General features: G+C 41.9%; 1 protein-coding gene across 7 annotated transcripts in view; it reads right to left on the bottom strand.

Annotated features, from left to right (window-relative positions):
* Window positions 1–22,796, bottom strand: part of MRAP2 (melanocortin 2 receptor accessory protein 2) — a 60,698-nt gene that overhangs the window by 23,646 nt on the left and 14,256 nt on the right. For 2 of the 7 annotated variants that reach the window (XM_038394870.2, XM_043510618.1), the window contains exons 2-4: window positions 17,947–18,099; window positions 14,171–14,304; window positions 7,555–7,654 (exon numbers count right to left, since the gene is read on the bottom strand). In XM_038394870.2, coding sequence (XP_038250798.1) covers window positions 7,555–7,654; window positions 14,171–14,304; window positions 17,947–18,014 — 302 coding nt within the window. In that variant the 5' untranslated portion in view covers window positions 18,015–18,099. Of the gene's footprint in view, window positions 1–7,554; window positions 7,655–14,170; window positions 14,305–17,003; window positions 17,066–17,879; window positions 21,602–22,796 lie in introns of those variants that run through there. The other 5 variants (XM_043510619.1, XM_043510620.1, XM_038394874.2 and 2 more) reach the window with 4 other exon arrangements.

Here is a 22,796-nt window from a genome sequence, read left to right as displayed (position 1 = left end):
CTGGGGAGGAGTCAGGTGCCTAAGAATGGGATTCACAAAGGCCAGGATGCTGAGCAGTAAGCCACATAAGCTAGGCAATAGGTAAGGCCCTTTGTTATTGGTATTTACTGATTTTCCCAGAAAAATTCCCAGGGTTTAAAAAAAAATAAAACCAGTATTCAGGTGTTGCTGATATTTGCTGAAATTGTGGCTTTTCTGAGACCCGGGAATTTTTCACAAAGGAAGCAGATGGGACCATGCATAAGGGCCAGTGGGGTTAGCAGGAGGCTTTGCCCAGCAGGGGGGCTAGTACTCCTGGGGAATAGTCTTTCACCCCCCTCCAGGGGTGGAAAGAGAGGGAGATGAGCAAGGAGCTAGGTCCTGCAGCCGAGACTCTGGTCTGCTGTAGGACTGGCGCAGAAGCTTCCTCAACTGCCCCTTGCTGTGTACACACCCCTTCCCCTCAGCCACAACTGTCCTCCCACCGCCCTTACTTTATTTGTTTTTTTGGTTTTATTTTACTATTTTTTTCCTCCAATAAAAACCAATACATTCCCAGGACATTAAAAACAAAAACAAAAAACAAAAAAACCACATCCAAAGCGAAGGGATTTCCTCCAAGGAAATGACAAGAGGGGTGTGCCTAGTCCCACCCCTTGAAAGGATTTAGGTGCCTGTGTCTGAACCAGAAGGAAAATGACTCTCTCTGCTTGGTATTCACAGCCCTAAACCCTCTCCTGCAGTTCAGCACCTAAGCCCTTTCTTACCAAAAAAAAATCAAGAGCTGTTGTCCCCCCATTATAACCTTATCACAGTGGTTAGAGCACTCACATAGGATGTTGAAAACCTTGATTCAAATCCCCCTTCTGCCTGATGTGGAGCAGGGATTTAGACCCACATCTCCCAAGTTTCAAGTGAGAGTATCCTAACCGCTGGGGTTATTCTGGGGTAGCTCGCTCTCTCACCTGTCTCCTGATGTCTATTATGTAAAAATATGGGCCAGACGGAGTGAGAATGCTCTATAGCCCTATAGAGGCTACTCTCCTGAGAGACTCAAATTCAAGTTCCAGTTCCAATGACTATATTAATTATTTATACAAAGTGGAACAGCTTCAACATGAAACACAGAGACCGACTCTAGAATACTCTATAGCCCAGTGGTTAAGATGCTCATGCTTCTCAGATTCTGGATGAAATCCCAGCTCCATCGAAGCCAAGGGCAAAACTCCCATTGATTTCAATGGAACCAGGATTTCAGCCATTGTTTCAAACTGAGGACAATATAAAAGGCCAGAAGAGCAGCAGGATAGCTATGAAGGCTGGATAAATAGCTAGGAGACTCAGAAATTCAGCATAGAAAAGCAAGGGAAGAAAGCAGAAGGAATGCTATAGCATCCATGGAGTGTCCAAGAGAACTCTAAACTCAAGATAGCTCCAGTCTAAACAGACTTGTGCATGAATCTAAATATAGTTAGGGCACAGAATCTCATTATTCTTGTCAGCTTAGAAGGTTTTCATGCAGGTCCCCACATCTGTACCCTAGAGTTCAGGGTTAACAATTCTACTGCCAAAAGGTTCCTGGTGTTAATGCACTCTTTGCTAGTCTACTTTCTTTTTTTGGTCACAGTATTATAAAAGGGTTATTTGAACATGAAAGGCACTACAGGCACACTGCTGAGATCAGTACTGAAAATCGGAATGTCACATATGAATGTCATAGTTTTGTTAAAATAAACATGTGAAACTCATTAAATTTGAATGATGTAACAAATGGATACCAAGGATCAGGGTTTAAAAGGACTTTAGGTGCTTACAGTTGCAGAGAGAAGTCTCCTGGGATTCAAATCCATAGGAGTTAGGCATTTTTGAAAATCCAACAAGGCACCTAGCTGCATCTGTAGGTACCCAAATATCTTTAAAAATCTGACCCTAAATGCTTTAACATTTGAGTTTAGCTAGTAGATAATCATTATCATAATGATCTTTGCTTCTCAGATGCTATTGCTGTCCAGTATATTTTCTGAGAGCTATATCCTAACTAACTCATGGTTCCTTCGAACTGGTCAGCTACCTTCATACGGCACAGACTATTGCTATAAAACCAAAACACTCCTGAAGATTTCATTGAAAGGCAATGCCTGTCATGTACAGACCTGCAGTTCTAAAGGCGGGCGTTAACTAACACATCTCATTTTGCATTTCAAGGTGAAGTATTATTTAGGCAGTACATAAAATATTTCAACAAATAATGCAGACGAGTACTGAAGGAAAATAATCCAACACACATTCAACAGGAGGGAAATAAGTGGACTGAAAAAGCCTTAAAGAGTGAAAGAGGAAAGGAGTTAAATATAAATTTACAATACCATGTAGTGGGAGAAACTGTCTCTATGAATTTAGGCTGCAAACATGTAGCTAGTGAGACTAAGCCTAGAACTCTAGGTACAAGTTTAGACACCCCCATGTGGGGGAATATGAACAAAGTGGAAGGAAGAAAAGCAAAGATTAAAAGGCTAGAAGGACTGAGTTACGAATATATGAATCCCTCCTGCAGAGCCAAGCTAAAATAAATGAACAACAAGGGATGGTTTATTTGTAAAGCAGCTAAAGTGGGTGAGTATAACCAGGAGTAATAGGAGGAAACTGAACAAAGGATGGTGAAGGATGGATAGGAGGGGAAGTTTTCTAGTGCTGAAGTCTGACAGTGGAGGCGTATCCTAAGGGAAATGACTGAAGATCCATAGAGGAAATCAATTTATGCTGGAATGAACAAAGGTATTGAGAATGTACTGTGTATGACTCAAAAACTTACCATCTCTAAGGAATCTTCAGAGTATGACGTTCATGAGTACTGTATTTCAGATGCAGTGCTATCTATGGTGCTTATATGGCCGCCATCACCATAGGATCTGAACATCTCACAATCTTTAATGCATTTATCCTCACAACACCCCTGTGGAAGTACTATTCTCTCCATTTAACAGATGGAGAACTAAGGCTCAATGAGACTAATGCTCATTAGGTATTTAGGCATTTCTCTGCTCAGTGTTGACATTTCACCTCTAGGCAGCCTGCCACCTAGTGGAATCCTCAGCCCTAAGTAGGCACCCAGGCTCTCCATATATGCATGGAGATCATTAAGTGCCTAAGAAAGGGATCCTCAGAAGCCAGGAAGCTGAGAGGAGAGCTACCTAAGCTAGCCAGGAGTGAAATGCTGAGGAGAGAGGCTTAAGCACCTCATCTGCTGACCTGGTGCACCTGACTGATGGACCAGAAATAAGTGCCTCCCTCTGCTCAGGATCCTCAGCCAGGAACCCTCTTCTAGAGTTAGGCACCTAAATGGTCAATGTGACTTAGGTTAGTAACCCATAACCTAGCAGCCAAAACTATCCGTCTCTGTCTACTGCTTTATACCCCTCTCCTGCTCGCCTATTTCCCTGTGTCCACAGCTGTCTTGTGTGGGTGCAAGGTCTGTCTCCCCACCTATCAGTGGCCTGACTGAAGAGCCTGACTGGTGTCAGGCTTTAGGCATGCTCAGAGTATGCCTACAGGATTGGGCTCTCCTGGCAAGATAGGTGTTCCCCCACCTAGTTTGACAATTCCATTTTGGGGGTCTCTGGGGCTTTGATTTGAGCAGCTCATTAGCTGTAGGGTGGTGTCAGGACTTAGGTGGCTTTCCATGTGCCTGCTGGCAAAAACAAAGATGCCTTGGGGACTTAAGCACCTATGAGTTTAGGCAGCAGCAGTAAAAACGGTGGTTTTGAAAATGTCAGTGGCGCTTAATGATGAACTTAGGTGCCTGAAGAGGCAATTAGGCACATAAGACCCTTTAAGGATCTGGGCCCCAGACCATACAGCAGTTAACTCTAAATGTTTCATTCTGCCATCTGGTACTTTGCTCTCCTTTTCTGTGCATCACCACCTTCTACAACAGACACCTGTCCAACCCATGATCTTAGGGCTTTAAAAGATATTGAACAAATTGTCACCATAGCGTAAGCAAGTGGAGCAATTGATACAGTGCACCTCAAAAGGTCATTTAAAACACTCCACACATTTCCCCTAAAAATAAATAAAATAAATAAAAACAACCTGTTAAAAATAAGTGTCTGGTGCAAAAAAAGATCAAGCTCAGCTTTCCCAAACCTGGACTGAAGTTTAGATGGTGAAGGTTAGGCAACTAAATCTACATTTATGCATCTAAATTTTAAGAATTGTTGAGCAAGAGTGATTCCCACTAAATTCCTGGAGCACTGGGTGAACCATATATCTGGGGGTGGGGCAGAGAGAAGAGTCTCGTCGCTTATACATAAGTGCATAAATACAGACTTCAGGTGTCAAACTTTGGATAATCTGGGTGGCTAAAGAGTAGTAGAAAACCATCTTTTCAATAAGGCTTTTATATGATGTGTCAATACTGATAAATACGCAGCATAACGTTTAAACCCTATGTTACACAGAGAAGATCAATATGAAATAAAATGCAGGTATATCAGATTCAGTAGGATTAGAAAAGTTTGCCCAAGAGCAAAAAACATTGTCATTTTATAGTGTATTCTATTAGTAGAATTTCCATTACAATAATATTCTCTGTTTTACAAAATCAGTAAGCATGTTCTAATGGATTTTAATAGATTTACACAGAGGAAATTAAATTTTGTAAAGAAGAGAATATACAGTTACAAAAATCACAACACATTTAGGCTTTACTATATTAAGGCCCTTTGTTATTGATATTTATAGTTCCTTCCCCAAAATTCCCAAGTTTTTGAAAAAGCCATTGTTCAGGTTTTACTGATTCCTCCTCCCCTCCCCTCCCTTCCATTTTTGGGACCTGGGGAATTTTTGAAGGAGAAACAGCTTTGGGCTGCACTGAAGGAACGGAGTCAGGAGAGGGCTGCATCCGGTGGGCCGAGTAATCACAGAATATAGCCTTCTACTCCCCTCCTGACTCCAGCCCTTCAGGAGGCCCCATTCACTTCCCCTGCATGGGGGCTGGTGGAATGAGACAGGCAAGGAATCGGGCCTGCGCATTTGAGACAACCCAACTACTGAAGGCAGTGGAAGGTTTCCTCAACTGCCACATACAGAAAACACTGTCACTGCCCGCTGTTTTCAGTTTTTAAACCAATTTGCTCACGCTTTTTAAATTTTTGAATAAAAACTGATAAATTCCTGGGAAATTTAAAACAAAAATAAATATAAGAAACAAAAGAGGTTTAATGTTTACCGGCTCCCAAGCTTTGCACTCTTGGGCACAATACAGGCTGCAATAATTGATACAGATTCTCTTTTTCGGTTTATATTAGTCTGCCTTGGTAAATTATATTAGTCAACAATTTGTAAGTACAGGTTACAAAATCAGACTCATGAGGTACATATACTAGTTTTCCTAAGGCCATTTTTAAATGAGCTACAATGGAGCCTACAAGAGACAAAATATGCACTACTCCTACTACTCCTCTGAGCATTCTGCGCCAAAAAATTAAAAATTCTGTGCACAATATTTTAAAATTCAGCAAATTTTATTAGTCTAAATAACACTACATAATCAAGCCAGTTGGAAGTATTTTGGTAATTTATTTCAAAATATCTGTCAGCAAGTATGTCTGTAACAATACAGACACACAAAACTTCCCCCAGGAGTAGAGAGTTAAAGAAACCCCTATGACAACCCAGTTCCTGTTTCTCTGCCCCTTCCCTCCCCCAGAGCCCAGCCGGCCCAGATACCTGCATCCTCTTCCCCCCAGAACCCAGGCAAGGCCCCCCTTGCCCAGACACCCACCCTCTCCCACCCCAGAGCCCCAGGATCCAGAAGGAGGAACAGCCTGATGCTGGGTCCCAGTCTTTCAGAGTTTCCTGTGCGCCGCCCTTTCCTCCCCTCAGGGCATGCTGGGAACTGAAGCTGCCAGGAACCCTCTAACTCTCTTCCCATCCCCCCAGCAGTGTCTTCTATGTGCAGGCTGGGCTCTGCCGCGTCCAGCGGCCCCTAGTGGCAGCTAGCAGCACTGTAGCCCATTTCTGTGAGGGAAAGGAAATTCTGTGCGTACATTATTTTCTGCAAAATTCTGCATTGTGCAGTGGACAGAATTCCCCCAGGAGTATCCTACTGACAATAGTAGAAATAATTATTTTAAAAATAAAACAGATTAAGGGCAGCTGGTACTGATTAAAACATCTTCTCTTTTCTAGATCAAAGTGTCTCCTGTTTGTGTTATAAATGAAACACAAACAATCCTTAGCCCATTGTCCCATGTTTGGATGTGGTTTAACTAGGCTGCAGCTTTATTAACTCATCTGGGAACTATCCAACAATAACTCATGCTTCCAGGCTTTACCCTTCCTTAATCATTTCAACCTGACAGGGGGCTGCCATCAGTCCCCCTCCACTCCAAAGCTGGTCCAAGCCAGTTACTTAGACTCCATTGCCCTCCCCTCATATGAGAGTTAAGGGCCTGGGGAAAGGGGGTTGTCTCCAGATATTAGAAGCCTCAATCCCATTATCCGGCTTCTTTAGGGAATGCCTTCTCCTAAGCCCACTTTCAGTTTATCAGGGAACTGGACCCCCTATAGAATGAGTAACTGCTCAGGACACTTGCATCCAGGCATGAGACACGACTCAGGACTGGAGAGACAGGATTTAGATCTCCTCCCACAGGTGCACAAGGGCCAATGAGTTACCTGAGCCCCATGGGCCCACCCACCAGCTCAAGTGATGCCTTTCCATCCTCCAACTCTCAAGTGATGGGGAACTCTTAAAGAAGCCACTACCCTTTTCCCCCCTGCCAGTCCCAACATAAGAACATAAGAATGGCCCTACTGGGTCAGACCAAAGGTCCATCTAGCCCAGTATCCTGTCTTCTGACAGTGGCCAGTGCCAGGTGCCCCAGTGGGAATGAACAGAACAGGTAAGCATCAAGTGATCCATCCCTGTCACCCATTCCCAGCCTCTGGCAAACAGGGGGATAGAACAGAAGGCTGGGGAGCATGCAGTGTAAATGTTCCTCTAAAGGAACGTCATCTAGGTTTGGAGGCCTAAACTGGAGCCTACCATCTTTCTTTTAGGCTGAATGTGTGCGCGTATGCCCATTATGCTGTCCTTCCTCTCTACTGCGTACTGATTTTGCTAAGCAGGTGGGGTATTAAAACATATTATACAGAAGTGCTCTCTCAAATGAGTTCTTAAAACAAAGCTTCTCGAATATTTTGGTGCCATCAACCTGGTCACAAGAACAAAATAGGCAGGCAGAGTAGAAAGGTGGTATAATATCTGCACTGACAAAACACATCCTGGGACGGCACAGAAACAAGCACCCTGGATTTGTCGTCTGGTCTGCAAAAGATGACTGATGTTAGAAATTACGCTGCTCTGGCTTCTGAATAGGCAGATGTTTTAGTATCAGCTGAAAAGTATTTAAAAAAAAATCTCCTTTTTTTTATAGTAGGTAAAATTCTGGGTAGTTTAGCCTTGACAGTGCCCCCTTTACAAATAACTCAATAGAAGGGACCATCACTGTAATGGGAAAAACATTTGATCAGCACATCACATTGTTGTCACACTCTGATCAGACTCACTCTTGGTGCGGTGCTCCGGTCTTCGTCAGCAAGGTCAGCACAAAGAACATGAAAATGACAAAAACTGCCAGACCGACCCAAAATCCAATCACAATAGAATCTGCAGGAGAGAGGTAATCAATTGATTAGTGTTCCACCTTCGCTTGTAAACAGGTTCCATTCCACATAATGTGTCATGACTCAGAGTTCAGAAAGGCTTTTTTTCTTATTACAAGACACATTCAACATCCTGACTGGTCAATGTACCAGGTACTATGTCTCTTAAAAAAGCCAATGGATATAAAAGTGACTAATTCAGCATCAGATACATCAAGCATGCACAGCACTGAATACAACAACACTGACTAATTCAATTAGAGTCACCTTGTCTTTGATGCAATACCTTATGTGAAAATCATCATCTATAATTTTTAGAAACTAATGATGTTTTACTACTGACTACATCTAAGCACAGATGTCTCTCAAACTGAAGTCCCCCGTAACACCACAATTTTTCTTCCCACACAAGTACTTATGGAGTAACTCAGTGTTCTCTGGTTTGATTTGATGATCTGTAACAAACCACCCACTAGTACCCTCTCCTGGGCTTTGTTAGTTGGGACATTGATCCACATGCACTCAAGAACGTTCAGATCAAACAGCCACATCTTGTTCTTAAAACAGCTTGTTCTAAAGTGGCCTACTTAATCACTGTGGTGGATCTGCCACTGAGTCTCAGTTAGATGATCCAGATGTTTTCCAAAGCCAACAACGGGGCAGACAAGTGTTACACCTGTCAGTATCACTCTGGATCTCCCCAAGAAACAGAGCCAGTGTCCTCCAAGTTTTGTTTAGATGTCATAGGAATATAGGAGTTGCTATATCAGGTGAGGTCAGAAGTCCACCTATTTCAATGTTCCCTCTAACAGTGTCCAGAACCAGATGTTTCAGAGGAAGATGCAAGAAACTGACAGTGAACGATAACCTGTCCCATTAGGGGATGGCTTATGGCCTGAAGCATAAAGGTTTGTATCCCTTCTAAATTTTAATCTTTCTTCCTTCCTAACGTAACAGAAGTTGTCAACCATATAAATGTTTAAAGCCTTTTTGGAATACTACTAAGCTCTTGGCCTCAATGATAGTTAGAGGCCATGGCTAGATCCTGAGGTACCCCTCAGCGCTGCTTGGCTCAGTGTGAGGCATATTGGGCGTTCTGCCACATTTCTCTCCTTCCCAGATCCTCAAGGCAGGCTTTGGACTGTTCTAATTTGTGCAAACTGAAATGGGAACCGCAGCCCATTTCTGCCAGCCCAGGATCACTAGAATTCAGCAGAAAACAAAACTGTACATACCAGGAAGACACCACAACTTTGTCAACAGCCTTATTCCTATAGTCACAAAGAGACTGAACCAGTGACTACTGAAGTCAATGGGAGACTTCACTGACTTTAATGAATACTGGACCTAGCTCAAAGGCTGCAGCACATGCATACACACACAAAAATATCTTCAGCTCTTGCAGCTGTTAATATCCCCCTAATGAGTGGCAATATAACCAGACTCCAGTTCCGTGGATTTTAAATACAGAGGGGAAAAAAGAAGGAAAACAGACAAAGCATTAACAGTACAAGCATGACTTCATATAACAGTGATTTCAAACTGAATTGCCTTTCGGAAAGGGATGAATATTTATGGAAACCTAAAGCTGCACAGTGGTTAAAATACAGTCGCCAGTTGCCTGGAGGATTTCTACATACACTTTACAAATTTAATCGGTAGTTAAAAAAAATACATTGTTCCCTTCACCCAACTGGGAGTAGTGAAAAGTAATGAAATACTAAATAATTGCTCTATGAAGCCTGCAGGGCTTTCAATTGCATCATCACTTTCGGATAGGATTCTTCCTGTTTTACTAGATATTCTCCCCTTTTCTACTCCCCCAGCTACACCACACATATGCCAGCTAAGCCATTTTAAAAATGGAGGACCTCCCCCTCAATCATACAAAAAGAAGAATTCAGTGTATATCATAACCATTACCCTTACCTCCTTTCCTTACATCCCTTTACACTCTCGTAACACCTTAAATGCTGTAGAATTCCATTGAGAAGACTTCACCCATAAATCTCAAGATGCAGAGAGAATGAATGGTTGTTCCAAATTTGCTTCTTTATCTGCATCTGCCAGAAGGCACAGTGCTCCTCCACTGACTGTTACATCTTGACACCATGAACCACATATACACAATTTAAGTGACTAATTGCCAAATTCTGCGCTCAGTTGCACCAGTGTAACCTCAGTGAATTCACTGGGGCTGCACTGATATACCAAAAGTTGAATTTGGCCATATATTTTAAGGTGTGTGAGAAAGTCTAGTCACTTAGCATCTTTTAATAATTTGTAGCAGAAAGTCCGAACCAACTGACAGATACATATGCTAGGAACTAGGAAATTAAAATTAGAGACAAGTCCAGGCTGCAAGGTTCAGAGCTGGCTCTGAAAGCCATAATGCTCAGAAGGGTCCCAACCCAGTTCATTACAGAGATGGGGCTACTGATAGTTGGGTGTTGGTGAGAATTCCCACTTCACCACCTACTAACGTGCAGGTGTTCTGAGATCCAGGCTTTTGTGCTGGGGCCCATCTTTAATTAAAATATTTACTCCTTTTGTTTACAGTTTCACATTTTTGTACTCCTGACTCAAGGGTTAAGTTCTGCCTGCATTAAGGATTAATAAAGTAGCTTGCATTAAAAGGGAACTGCAAGACAGACATCTTAGTTAAAAAGGTTGATAAATTTGGCAGTCATCAAATTAGCAGATTTTTTTGAGGGAAAGGAGGGAGATAATGTAATTGAGTATGTTCATAGAAATCTAAGATCATAGAATTTGGGTTGGAAGGGACCTCAGGAGGTCATCTAGTCCAACCCCCTGCTCAAAGCAGGATCAATCTCCTATTTTTGCCCCAGATCCCTAAATGGCCCTCTCAAGGATTGAACTCACAACTCTGGGTTAGCAGGCCAATGCTCAAACCACTAAGCACCGTCACTGGAGGTTACAAGAGAAAACACTTAGCACGCCCTTTAAAAGGAACTGACAAAGATTTAATCACACCATTGTTACCTCCCACAATTTCTGCCTAACTGCTACTACCTTGAAAGAGGACATATTCCTTATTAGCATTAAACAGATTCCATTAAACCATCTGCAAGAACATTAGTAATAGTATCCACTGTTATTAGTTATTAACAGCTACCTGGCATGAGGGTGATCATGACTCGTGTTAATATAATCCATGCAAAGAACTAACGTTTAATTCCATATTGCTTTAGACCACAGGTAAGCAAATTGGCAGACATACCACAGTTGGCATCCATTTTTCATTGTGTAATGCTCCAGGTTATTCAAGTATAGCCTATTTGCTAATAACGTCAAGGTTTCTAGATTAATTTGGCTATGATCATTGTTTGGAATCAAGCACATTAGTATGAATTCAATATATAACTGTTCCCAAGATGTGTCTCCCCCTTCACCAGGAGATAACTAGCTCATTGTAACCAAGTCCAACAGCTATCACTATTAATAAACTAATGAGGAAAGAGGACAGGTGCCAGAGGAAGCATTAATCCAGTCCGCTCTCTAATTCTTCGTAAGGCAGTGGTAACTCTGAAAACTACTCCCATTAACTGGGACATCCTGCAGCACCACCTTTAGTTATTTAAAAAAAGGCTGGGGTGTTTTTTGTTTTGTTTTGGGGATGGAGGTAGGGGAGGGATTGGTGCTTGAACTTTCCATATAAATCCACCTTTGGGCAGAGACCAACACTAGGAAGATTTCATGCTGAAACGTGAAAGTTATTTCTTTGGAAAAGGAGGTTAGAATGGAAGCACCTATGAAAAGTTCAGGTTCATAGATTGGGTCCCGCCTCTAGTAAGAGCTGGAGGAAACAGATGAAAAGTAAATAAAACCTAAATATAATCTTAATACATTGCTTGTAAACTAGAGGACTCACCACAAATGAAACTGCAGGAGCAAATCTTTATCAGCATAAATCAAGTTACCATTATCAAACACATACACAACCAAACAATTCCTCAGGTTAGGGCTCACAAACCACTTGACGATAGAACTATCATCATCATGCCTTTCCACTTCTCTCTCTCCTGAAGCCCTATTCAGGGCAAGGGAGAAAAGGAGGTAGAGTTAACTCTAGTGTAATGGGGACCCTTGTCAAACTCTTGCGTTCACACAGTCCTGCCATACTCCCAGAATCAACTAAAGTGAAGGGCTACAAAGGACAGGGAAGATCCTTCAGCCCTTAGTCACTCACACTTTCTTCAGGTGTCAGTGGACAAACTTCAGCATTGGAGAAAATGGATGCAATTCCACTGAAGTCAGTGGAGTTGTGCCCACTTTTCATCAGTATTTCAAAGGAATTTCATCCATTACCATCCCAACTGAATCAGGGCCACAGGATTGGGTCCTATTTATACATTTGGTATTATCAAAACACTGCTTTGCTTTGACGCACACTAAAGACAGGTGCCTATGGCAACTGAAAGTTAATTTAACTTTAGCTGAATTAGTTACCCAAGAACTCCATAAAATATCTGACAGTGAAACCAGCTGGTTTGCCATGTCAGTCATGATAATTAGTTTAGAGTTCAGCAAAGGTCAGTACTGCTAGACTTTATGAGACACAGAGGCAATTATCGGTTATATCTTTCCTCTTTTACTTTTGTCTAATATGTGACTAAATGTGATAATGTAGCAAATCTTCAAAATCAGTACCTCCAGGTTCAGTCTCTGGCTGAATGGAATACAAATTAGGGAGAACATGATTAAAGTGAGATATCTTTAAGAACCTACTTTAGTCAAATATCTAGTCTTTTTTATTTTTTTAAACTATTGAGTCATAAGGGTCTGACAATGACAGTAGGCACAGTGAAGCATGCTATAATTAAGGCTGAAATGCAAGTTCAGGCATAGCCCCCTCCCTTTAAAGTTGTTTATATTCCCTGGGAAACAAGTTTTGTTTGACACTTTGGCATCCATCCACCCAGGTACTTATATGGCCCTCAACACTGTAATACCAAAGCACCTATTCTTATCTTGATGCCCCTATGCACGCACATTAATGTTGCTTTTGCAGCACATGGGTGTGCCCATTCTGAAGCTTTTCCTGCAGTGGGCAAGAACCTCGTGCATATTTTACCTCTGTAATACAGTCCTGTAGCCTTAACATTCTACCTGTCTTGCAGCTGATTTCCTGGCCAGAGGGAGAATTCTACTGAATACAGATGAGTTGCCATTAAAACCTTCATGCAAGACAGGTAGGTAGAACTTTAAGCCTCTAGGACTTTTCTCTACACAGCCATGTCAGAGTCACTGAGAATTACAGTATGACCATGCATTAGTCAGATTCTGTAAAACCAGCATAAAGAAGATCAGAATCAAGTCCACTGACTAGATTTTGTATGTTTCCCAGTTGTACTACCTTGTATTTGTTCAAGTTGAAACTCATTTTATTTCTAACCTCTCCACTATACCATTATATGATTTTTTTGTTTGAATTGCTGGTTGACAACTCTCACATCAGTATAATATGGGACTAAGCATGTTGTTTAGTCCACTCCAGATCATTAAAGATGTTAAATAATAACAAACCTAATGCAGATCTCTGCAATAGCCTATTATACAGCTCCTTACATTGATATATTCCTATTTATCAAATGTTTCAAAATAGGTTATACAGTAAGCCTGTAGAACACACAGGACATTGATTCCATTTTGATTAAAACTGCATAAATATGAAATACATGACCTTTCATATTGATTCAGCATGCTGTCTGGAACGGGCTAGTCTCCTTATCCCCCACTACTTAATTCTACTTACAATAGTTTATGGTGAATTTGATCCTTCTGACTAATGACTAAATATAAACCTATGGTTTGTACACTATAAACTGGTTCTAAAATTTAAAAAGTTCCCTCTATTTGTTTTATATAATTGATTTATAACAAGCAGTGCAGATTATGATGCTGACATGGAGAATGGAAACAAGCTGACATTGGTGGCTTGTGTCAAAGATATTGGCAAATAGCTTTCAGAGGGAAACATCCATCACTATCAGTAAGCCAGATCTCTGTATTCTATTTCCATCCCCTGAACCCTTGAGACCCATACACACTTGTTTGATCTTTTTTTATTTACATATACTTGTTTTAATGCTCACCACTATTAGTAAACATATAATGATAAAAGACTCACCTGAAAGAATTTTCTAAATTGGTTTTAAACCTTTTAATAGTTTTTCAGATATATTTTAACAAGAACAAAGCAGCCATGTTTCTTTTCTTAACAGTGAGAACTTTTCTCCATAAAGCAACTGGATGTTGCAGTGGATCATAAAGTAGGGGGAAATTTATATTTGAACCAAAGAACTGGTATCCAGGATATCCCAAGCTACTGATACACGTAAGAAAAAAAAACCTTCAACAAAGAGAAATCAATGAAGCTATTAATTCAAGGAGCTGTGTGTGGAATAATCAATTCACAGAAAAAGATTTTTGAAAACCTATCCATTAAGAATAAAGGAACTTCAAAGCATAGACTACAGAACTGCCAGATAGGACTTACATTTATGAGCTTTCAGTCCTTCAAAGGAAACTGGTCCGTACTCATAGTACTCATACTCCCAAGTGTAATCAGAGTTAGACAAAGCCTGCTGAGATGTTCGGTTGGAAATTAACCTATGGGCAGACATCACTAACCTGTACAGACATATAAAATGTGAATACAAAACATGTTAGTATATAGAAATATTTCTAACAATGTCTTTATATGTTTTTATAATCATGCGCCATCTTTTGGCTTCCCCCCTCCTCTGTCCCTTTCATAAGCAATGCCCCACCCTTGCATAAAGGGCCATATCCCACCTGTTTCTTTCAAAGCCAATTCATAGATACAAAGGTCAGAAGGGACCATTATGATCATCTAGTCCGACCTCCTGCACAACACAGGCCACAGAATCTCACCCACCCACTCCTGCGAAAAACCTCTCGCCTATGTCTGAGCTACTGAAGTTCTCAAATCATGGTTTAAAGACTTCAAGGAGCAGAGAATCCTCCAGCAAGTGACCCATGCCCCATGCTCAAGAAGAAAGAAAAAAAAAAAAAAAAACTTCCAGGGCCTCTTCCAATCTGCCCCGGAGGAAAATTCCTTCCCGACCCCAAATATGGCGATCAGCTAAACCCTGAGCATATGGGCAAGATTCACCAGCCAAATACTACAGAAAATTCTTTCCTGGGTAACTCAGATCCCACCCTATCTAACATCCCATCACAGGCCATTAGGCCTATTTATCATGAATATTTAAAGATCAATTAATTACCAAAATCATGTTATCCCATCATACCATCTCCTCCATAAACTTATCGAGTAGAATCTTCAAGCCAGATAGATCTTTTGCCCCCACTGCTTCCCTTGGAAGGCTATTCCAAAACTTCACTCCTCTGATGGTTAGAAACCTTTTTGTCTAATTTCAAGTCTAAACTTCCTGGTGGCCAGTTTATACCCATTTGTTCTTGTGTCCACATTGGTACTGAGCTTAAATAATTCCTCTTCCTCTCCGATATTTATCCCTCTGATATATTTATAGAGGGCAATCACATCTCCCCTCAACCTTCTTTTAGTTAGGCTAAACAAGCCAAGCTCCTTGAGTCTCCTTTCATAAGACAAGTTTTCCATTCCTCGGATCATCCTAGTAGCCCTTCTCTGTACCTGATCCAGTTTGGATTCATCCTTCTTAAACATGGGAGATCAGAACTGCACAAAGTATTCCAAGTGAGGTCTCACCAGGGCCTTGTATAACGATACTAAAACCTCCTTATCTCTACTGGAAATGCCTCTCCTGATGCATCCCAAAACCGCATTAGCTTTTTTCACGGCCATATCACATTGGCAGCTTATAGTCATCCTATGATCAACCAATACTCCAAGATCCTTCTCCTCCTCCGTTACTTCTAATTGATGTGTCCCCCAGCTTTTAACTAAAATTCTTGTTATTAATCCCTGAATGCATAACCTTACACTTCGCACTATTAAATTTCATCCTATTACTATTACTCCAGTTTACAAGGTCATCCAGATCCTCCTGTATAATATCCTGGTCCTTCTCTAAATTGGCAATACCTCCCAGCTTTGTATCATCCGCAAACTTTATTAGCACACTCCCACTTTTTGTGCCGAGGTCAGTAATAAAAAGGTTAAATAAGATTGGTCCCAAAACTGATCCTTGAGGAACTCCACTAGTAACCTCCCTCCAGCCTGACAGTTCACCACTCCTTCTGATAGAGCCATCACGTTCCATCCCATTCCTTCCCTGCCCTATCCCTTGTGCAGGCAAATCAACAACCTGCGTAGAGCTTCCTTTTAATAGAAAGGTGAAATATATCAGGATCTCCACAAATGTTCCTATTAACACACACAAGTATCAGAGCACATCAGTCAGATAGAACATGCCTCCCCTAGGCCGAATACAGTAAATACAAATGATCATCAGGAATGGGAGCCCAGAGGTTTAGGGAATGTCATCTTATGGTATGTTTACATTATAAGCATTACAGCGGCACAGTTGCAGTTATGCCTCTATGGCAGTGGTGGGCAAACTATGGCCCGGGGGCCGCATCTGGTCCTCCAGGCGTTTTAATCCAGCCCTCGAGTGCCCGCTGGGGAGTGGAGTCTGAGGCTTGCCCCATTCCAGTGCTTGCCCCGCTCTGGCGCTCCAGCTGGGGAGTGGAGTCTGGGGCTTGCCCCATTCCATGCAGCTCCTGGAAGCAGCAGCATGTCCCCCCCCCGTCTCCTATGTGTAGGGGCAGCTAGGAGGCTCCACATGCTGCCCCTGTCCACAGGTGCTGCCCCTGCAGCTCCCACTGGCCGGGAACCACAGCCAATGGGAGCTGCAGGGGCAGCACCTGTGGACAGGGGCAGCACACACAGCTGTCTGACCGCGCCTCCATGTAGGAGCCGGAAGGGAGACATGCCACTGTTTTTGGGAGCTGCTTGAGGTAAGCGCCCCCCAGAGCCTGCCCCCCAACCCCCTGCCCCAGCCCGGATATCCCTCCTGCCCTCCAAACTTCTCAGTCCCAGCCCTAAGCACCTTCCTGCACCTCCAACCCCTCATGCCTAGCCCCACCCAGAGCACGCACCCCCAGCCAGAGCCCTCGCGCATCTCAACCCCCAATTTCACGAGCATTCATGGCCCGCCATACAATTTCCATACCCAGATGTGGCCCTCGGGCCAAAAAGTTTGCCCACCCCTGCCTATGGTGTAGGCAGACAGTTTCTATCACTATCGTAAATCTATCCCCTCAAGAGGCAGTAGCTAGGGTCTTCCATCGATCTAGCAGTTCCTATACCAGATCTTAGGAACTGTTCACACCTCTGAGCAATGTAAGCAATTTAGGCAGACCTAAATTTTAGCCTGGTGTAGACCAGGTCTCAATTGCACCAGGCTTTGTTTCAGATATGTCTCTACAACAAAAAAATATAAAATCAAGCCTAATAATCATTCTGAAGGAAAATTCCTGATCAGTTCTAAATATTGTGGAGTGGGAGAGGAGTTTCTTCAGATGGGGAAGGAAAAGGTCCTTTTTTTAAAACAAGTTCAGTTTTCACATTATGGCCCCAATCCAGCAAAGTGCTTATTTTAAGCACTTGAATAGACTCAAGGAAGTCAAGGTCCAGCATGTGCTTTAATTGCTGAATTAGGCCCTTTGTGTATTTTGTAATTTTTTGCCTCGTGCAATAGATAAAAACAAATTAAAGTGAGATATTCCCTTTAAAGCTCACAGAGGTACACATTTTAAAGAAATGTACAAAAAAGATTATTTTGGATTTTAACAAAAAGATCTGAAAGCCAACTCCTGTCATGATAAAAAACGATATAATCTGTAGACTTCCAGAACATTAATTCAATGTTGCTATTCCAAAGAAAGTTGGCACTCTGTATTCATTTAGATATATAGCTCTAACAGTAAGCCGTGTATGATTTTAACCAACATAAGATTCCACTGGTTTTAGGAGCTAAAAGCTGAATCCAAGTAGGGAGCTGACTCATCTTTGAAATAAATGATAAAATCATGAAAAGATATCAAAACCATTTTTTAAATGGAAAGAGGTTTTAAATTGTCTTACTGTAAAAAAAAATCCTTTGGTCAATCATTCAAATTAGCTGTACTGTTTTGGTACTATTTAAAAAGCAGATAAGCTGAAAATAATTCATACACTGCACAAAAGATTCAATAATGTATCAAAGATTTAAATTCATGATCCATCCTTTACTCACATGGAGCAGTTGCTTTGGCTTCAATATACTGCTTGTATGAGTAAGGATAGCAGGACTTAGTGCTTACTTTGTCTTCAATCCTCCAATGGAAATCAACAGGGTTCCACATGGGAGTAGAGGTTTGCCTGCATGCATCACATTGCAGAATCAGGATAGTACATTGTTACAAGTATGTTAATTGTTCTTTCAGTTTTAGGTAATTTCCTACAATAAGCACGTACTGCAAAACAAAGCACAAAGAGAATTGCCTGAATCTATTCTAATAGCTAAGACTTCTACTAAATTTCTAAAGTATTAAGAAAAAGGACTAAGCATTTTTAAGGGTTATACAGGAATAACAGAAGGAACAAATGTTTGTTCAAAAAACCACTCCACTCATCTTGCCAAGCATAAGCTTTGAAAATGAGGCAAACTTTCCATCCCTGAAATTCTCACAAACATGTCTGCATCATAGATCATACTGTACCACCAGGCCAAAAACGTCCATATTCAAACAAGCACTCCCTTATAATGATGCACATGTTATTCTAATTCTGGGTGATGGGAAATATCAGTGGATCACTGAGAACCTCAGTTCCTTAGTCTCGGTACTTTTTTCTTTAGATTTAGACAGGAGGGAAATGCAACTTGCTGAATACAAAAGAGTAGGAGGACAGTGAGTGGGCAGAATAATAGTTACCCCTCAAAAATGTTGGAAACAGTGCACGTTCTGTTCTTTCATGCCAGTCGGGTAGACTGCTGTGCTCTACCTCCCACTCTTGGGCCACAACCAGAGATATGTTCACTATGCATAATTCTCACTGAAGTTACGGAAGGGAAGGAGTCTTAGACTCAAGCCCAGCTTGTATGATGTGCTATAGAAGGCTATCGGATGAGAGAGAGCTGCACGATGGTTTTTGCTCTCAGGAGGTGACCCATGTTCTCTCTGCTCATTTATATGCATTTTCACATCCTTTCCATCTTCCCCAGTAATTTTTTCCCCTTTAGTTCCCTATAAACCCCAGCATGTACAGACTGAGAGAGAAAAAGCTGCCAAGATTTATATTTTAGCATGGAGCATAAGGATTCTCCCAAAAAAGGAGATATTTAAAGAATAAATGTCTGGCCCTGTAACAGTTTTTTGGTCAAGTAAGGATGCAAGCAGCTTGTCAAGAAAATGTTCCTCTTGATCATATTTCTGTGTAATTGGTATCCAAATTCCACTCCAAATGCAAATATTAACCTTCATGAACAGCTCAACTGAACATCAGAGTCATTTATTTTTCTTCATTGGCATTTGCTTGCTTTCATCTTTCATAAAACAAATAAGTGCAACTAAGTGAACTGGCGTAAATAACAGAAGGCATAAGGCTTCCCTTTGTTTGAAAGGTAGAAAAATAGTTCACTATTTGGTACTGTCTCAGTGAAAGTCTGTATAAACACCATATCTGCATCAATTAATTCAGAGAGCTATTTTTATTGGCCCAGGAAAGGCATTGGATAATACCCATCTTCTTGTTATTGTTTAGGTAAACGTGATATTCTTTTATTGACTTTCAGGAGTGTGGGGGTAAGGTCATTTTAACTATAGTTTATTTTTTCAAGATCAAGTAAACGCCTAGCCAATTATCGCCTAGTGTCAACCCCATCATTCATGAGCAACCTCATAGAGGAGCTAATCAAAGGCCGCCTATCATCTCACCTAACTGAAGCCGACATTCTAGACCCGGCACAATTTGAGTGTAGACCAGGACACGGACCTGAAACAGCTTTATGGAACTGATAGATGATCTCCTCCAATCAAAAGATAGAGAACAGACATCTGTTCTCATCCTCCTGGATCTTTCTGCAGTGTTCAACATATACATATACAGCAGTCTCGCCCGAGAGAGATGGCAGGGGTCCAGGATAACATGCTAAAATGGTTTGAGCCTTCCTGGAGGGACACACCCAAAAAGTAGTGATGGGAAAATGCACCACCCCTAGACCCCTCACTTAAGGGGTTCCACAAGGATCAGTTCTCTCTCCAGTCCTTTTCAACATCTACATGCAACCACTAGGTGTACAGGTCAAACAACATGGATTCACAAGCCAGCAATACACAGATGATACACAGCTCTATCTATCTTTCACTACATACTCCTACCACCAAGATGGCCCAGTGCTTGGAGGAGATCAGCTCATGGATGAAGAACAGCTGGCTGAAGCAGAACCCAAGGAAGACCAAGTGATGCTCATGGGCAGAGGAAAGTATTCTGAGGAGTGTGCAGCCATGTTGACTCCCCTGTGGTTGAAGGTTCACATCCACAACTGGTCAGTTCAGTCCGTAGTCTAGGAGTATTCTCAGATTCCTCGCTGATGCCGAATTCCCACATCACAATAGCCATGATTAATGCTTTCTACCATCTCCAGCTGGCTTGGAGATTCCATCCCATACTGGCAGATAAAGGCCTTAGTTATTTATGTCTTCGTCACCTCTCGCCTGGACTACAGCAACACAATATATTTGGGCAGGAAGCCATCAGCACTTAGGAAACTCCAGCTAGTACAATACACTGCAGCATGTCTCCTCAGTATGCAAGCTACCATGAAAACATCATACCTGTCCTCTGTTCCTCATAGAATTTTTAATTAAGTTCAAGGTCTCAGTCTTTATCTTCAAAGCACTCTATGGCCTGGGCCCAGGACACCTAAAAGACTGCTTAAAGCTCCAGGACAAAGACCGAGGTCGACAACTTAGCTCCTCTGGCACAATGGTATCACAACGGAATCAAGTCCTCAATTGTCAGAAATAATTTTGCTTTTTATTTGGAAAATTTTATATACAGAAAGTTGCAAATATTTTTCTGTCTCCATACAGAAGCTTACAATTACTGCATGACCATTACCTGAGCTGTTTAGTATATACAAGTAGTGTGTGCAACATGACATATATGGTAACTGGGACAAATGGACATCGGATCCATCCGATGAAGTGAGCTGTAGCTCACAAAAGCTTATGCTCAAATAAATTTGTTAGTCTCTAAGGTGCCACAAGTACGCCTTTTCTTTTTGCGAATACAGACTAACACGGCTGCTACTCTGAAGCCTGAGTTAACATACTGACAGTAAAGCAAAAAGCAAACAGAGAAACATTTAGTGATAACATTTTCCACTATTTCTACTTTCTCTGTACTTCTGAGGGAAAAAGTGAGTACAATTTAAGTGCCTTTATTTCAGCAGGACTTTAACAATCTTCACAGTCTGAAAGAAGCATCACAACCAAAGCATTATTTTTTTTCCTTAGTGCTTTAAAGGAAACAACATCTTATGGTTCATATAAAGAATTCGACTTTTTAAAATGCTGAACTTTCTGAACATATTATATAAGTAGAGCTGGTAATAATTCCTATTTTTTAAGGTTGCTCGATATTTCCCATAATCAATCAGACATTGTTTTCAGTTGCTTATAACTTTGCCAAACTTTAACCTTTCAGTTCAACATTTCTCATGCTGGGCGTCCACATTAGGCTAAATTGTTTTGGAAAGTTTCAGCAAATATGGATCAGCCATTTCCAAGAATGAGATGAAAAGGGAAAAAAAATTGTTTTGCCCCCATTTAAAAAATTCTTACAGCTGTTTCACTGAAGCTCTAGCACTTCAATATTTTGGAGCAGGAACTTGAAATTTGGCAGGGGAGTGGCTTTTGTGTCAGGGATGTGCTTTTTGCTACTCCTGTGAACAGGGCCAGCTCCAGGCACCAGCGAAGGAAGCAGGTGCCTGGGGCGGCCAATAGAAAGGGGCGGCACTCCGTGCGTTATCGGGGCGGCACGTCTGGGTCTTTAGCGGCAATTCGGCAGTGGCTCCTTCATTCCCTCTCTTTCTCTTCGGTGGCAACTCAATCGGGTTTTTCTTTTCTTTTTTTTTTTCTTCACTGCTTGGGGCAGCAAAAAAGCTGGTGCCAGCCCTGCTTGTGAAAATCCACTCAAATTTGGCTAAATTAAAATTCTTAGAAAAATATCAATTTGCACACGCTCAGTAGAGATTTGTTAGGGTTTGGTAGCTAAATCCTGATTCCATCTGCACTGAGCACGTTCCAGTCCAGGGTTGCAGGAATTCCCCTGCATTTGCTGTTCCCAGCTATTGCTAGTCACTGTGATGCCAGGCACCAGAACAGCTCAGGGAAACCATCTCTCCTGTGCTCTCAACATCCCACTACTGGTGCCCAGGCAGCATAGAGGAGGAAACAGTCTGATACTACAGCCGATGGAACAAACAAAAAAGGAAGCAGGAAGGCAAAGAGAAAAGCAAAGTTACAAGAGTGTGTTCATAGAATCATAGAATCATAGAATATCAGGGTTGGAAGGGACCCCAGAAGGTCATCTAGTCCAACCCCCTGCTCAAAGCAGGACCAAGTCCCAGTTAAATCATCCCAGCCAGGGCTTTGTCAAGCCTGACCTTAAAAACCTCTAAGGAAGGAGATTCTACCACCTCCCTAGGTAACGCATTCCAGTGTTTCACCACCCTCTTAGTGAAAAAGTTTTTCCTAATATCCAATCTAAACCTCCCCCATTGCAACTTGAGACCATTACTCCTCGTTCTGTCATCTGCTACCATTGAGAACAGTCTAGAGCCATCCTCTTTGAAACCCCCTTTCAGGTAGTTGAAAGCAGCTATCAAATCCCCCCTCATTCTTCTCTTCTGCAGACTAAACAATCCCAGCTCCCTCAGCCTCTCCTCATAAGTCATGTGCTCTAGACCCCTAATCATTTTCGTTGCCCTTCGTTGTACTCTTTCCAATTTATCCACATCCTTCCTGTAGTGTGGGGCCCAAAACTGGACACAGTACTCCAGATGAGGCCTCACCAGTGTCGAATAGAGGGGAACGATCACGTCCCTCGATCTGCTCGCTATGCCCCTACTTATACATCCCAAAATGCCATTGGCCTTCTTGGCAAC

This window comes from Dermochelys coriacea, chromosome 3 (assembly GCF_009764565.3).
Source record: "Dermochelys coriacea isolate rDerCor1 chromosome 3, rDerCor1.pri.v4, whole genome shotgun sequence".
Taxonomy (NCBI): Eukaryota; Metazoa; Chordata; order Testudines; family Dermochelyidae; genus Dermochelys; species Dermochelys coriacea.
The sequence above is the reverse complement of the archived record's forward strand: the minus strand, read 5'-3'. Positions and strand labels throughout refer to the sequence as shown.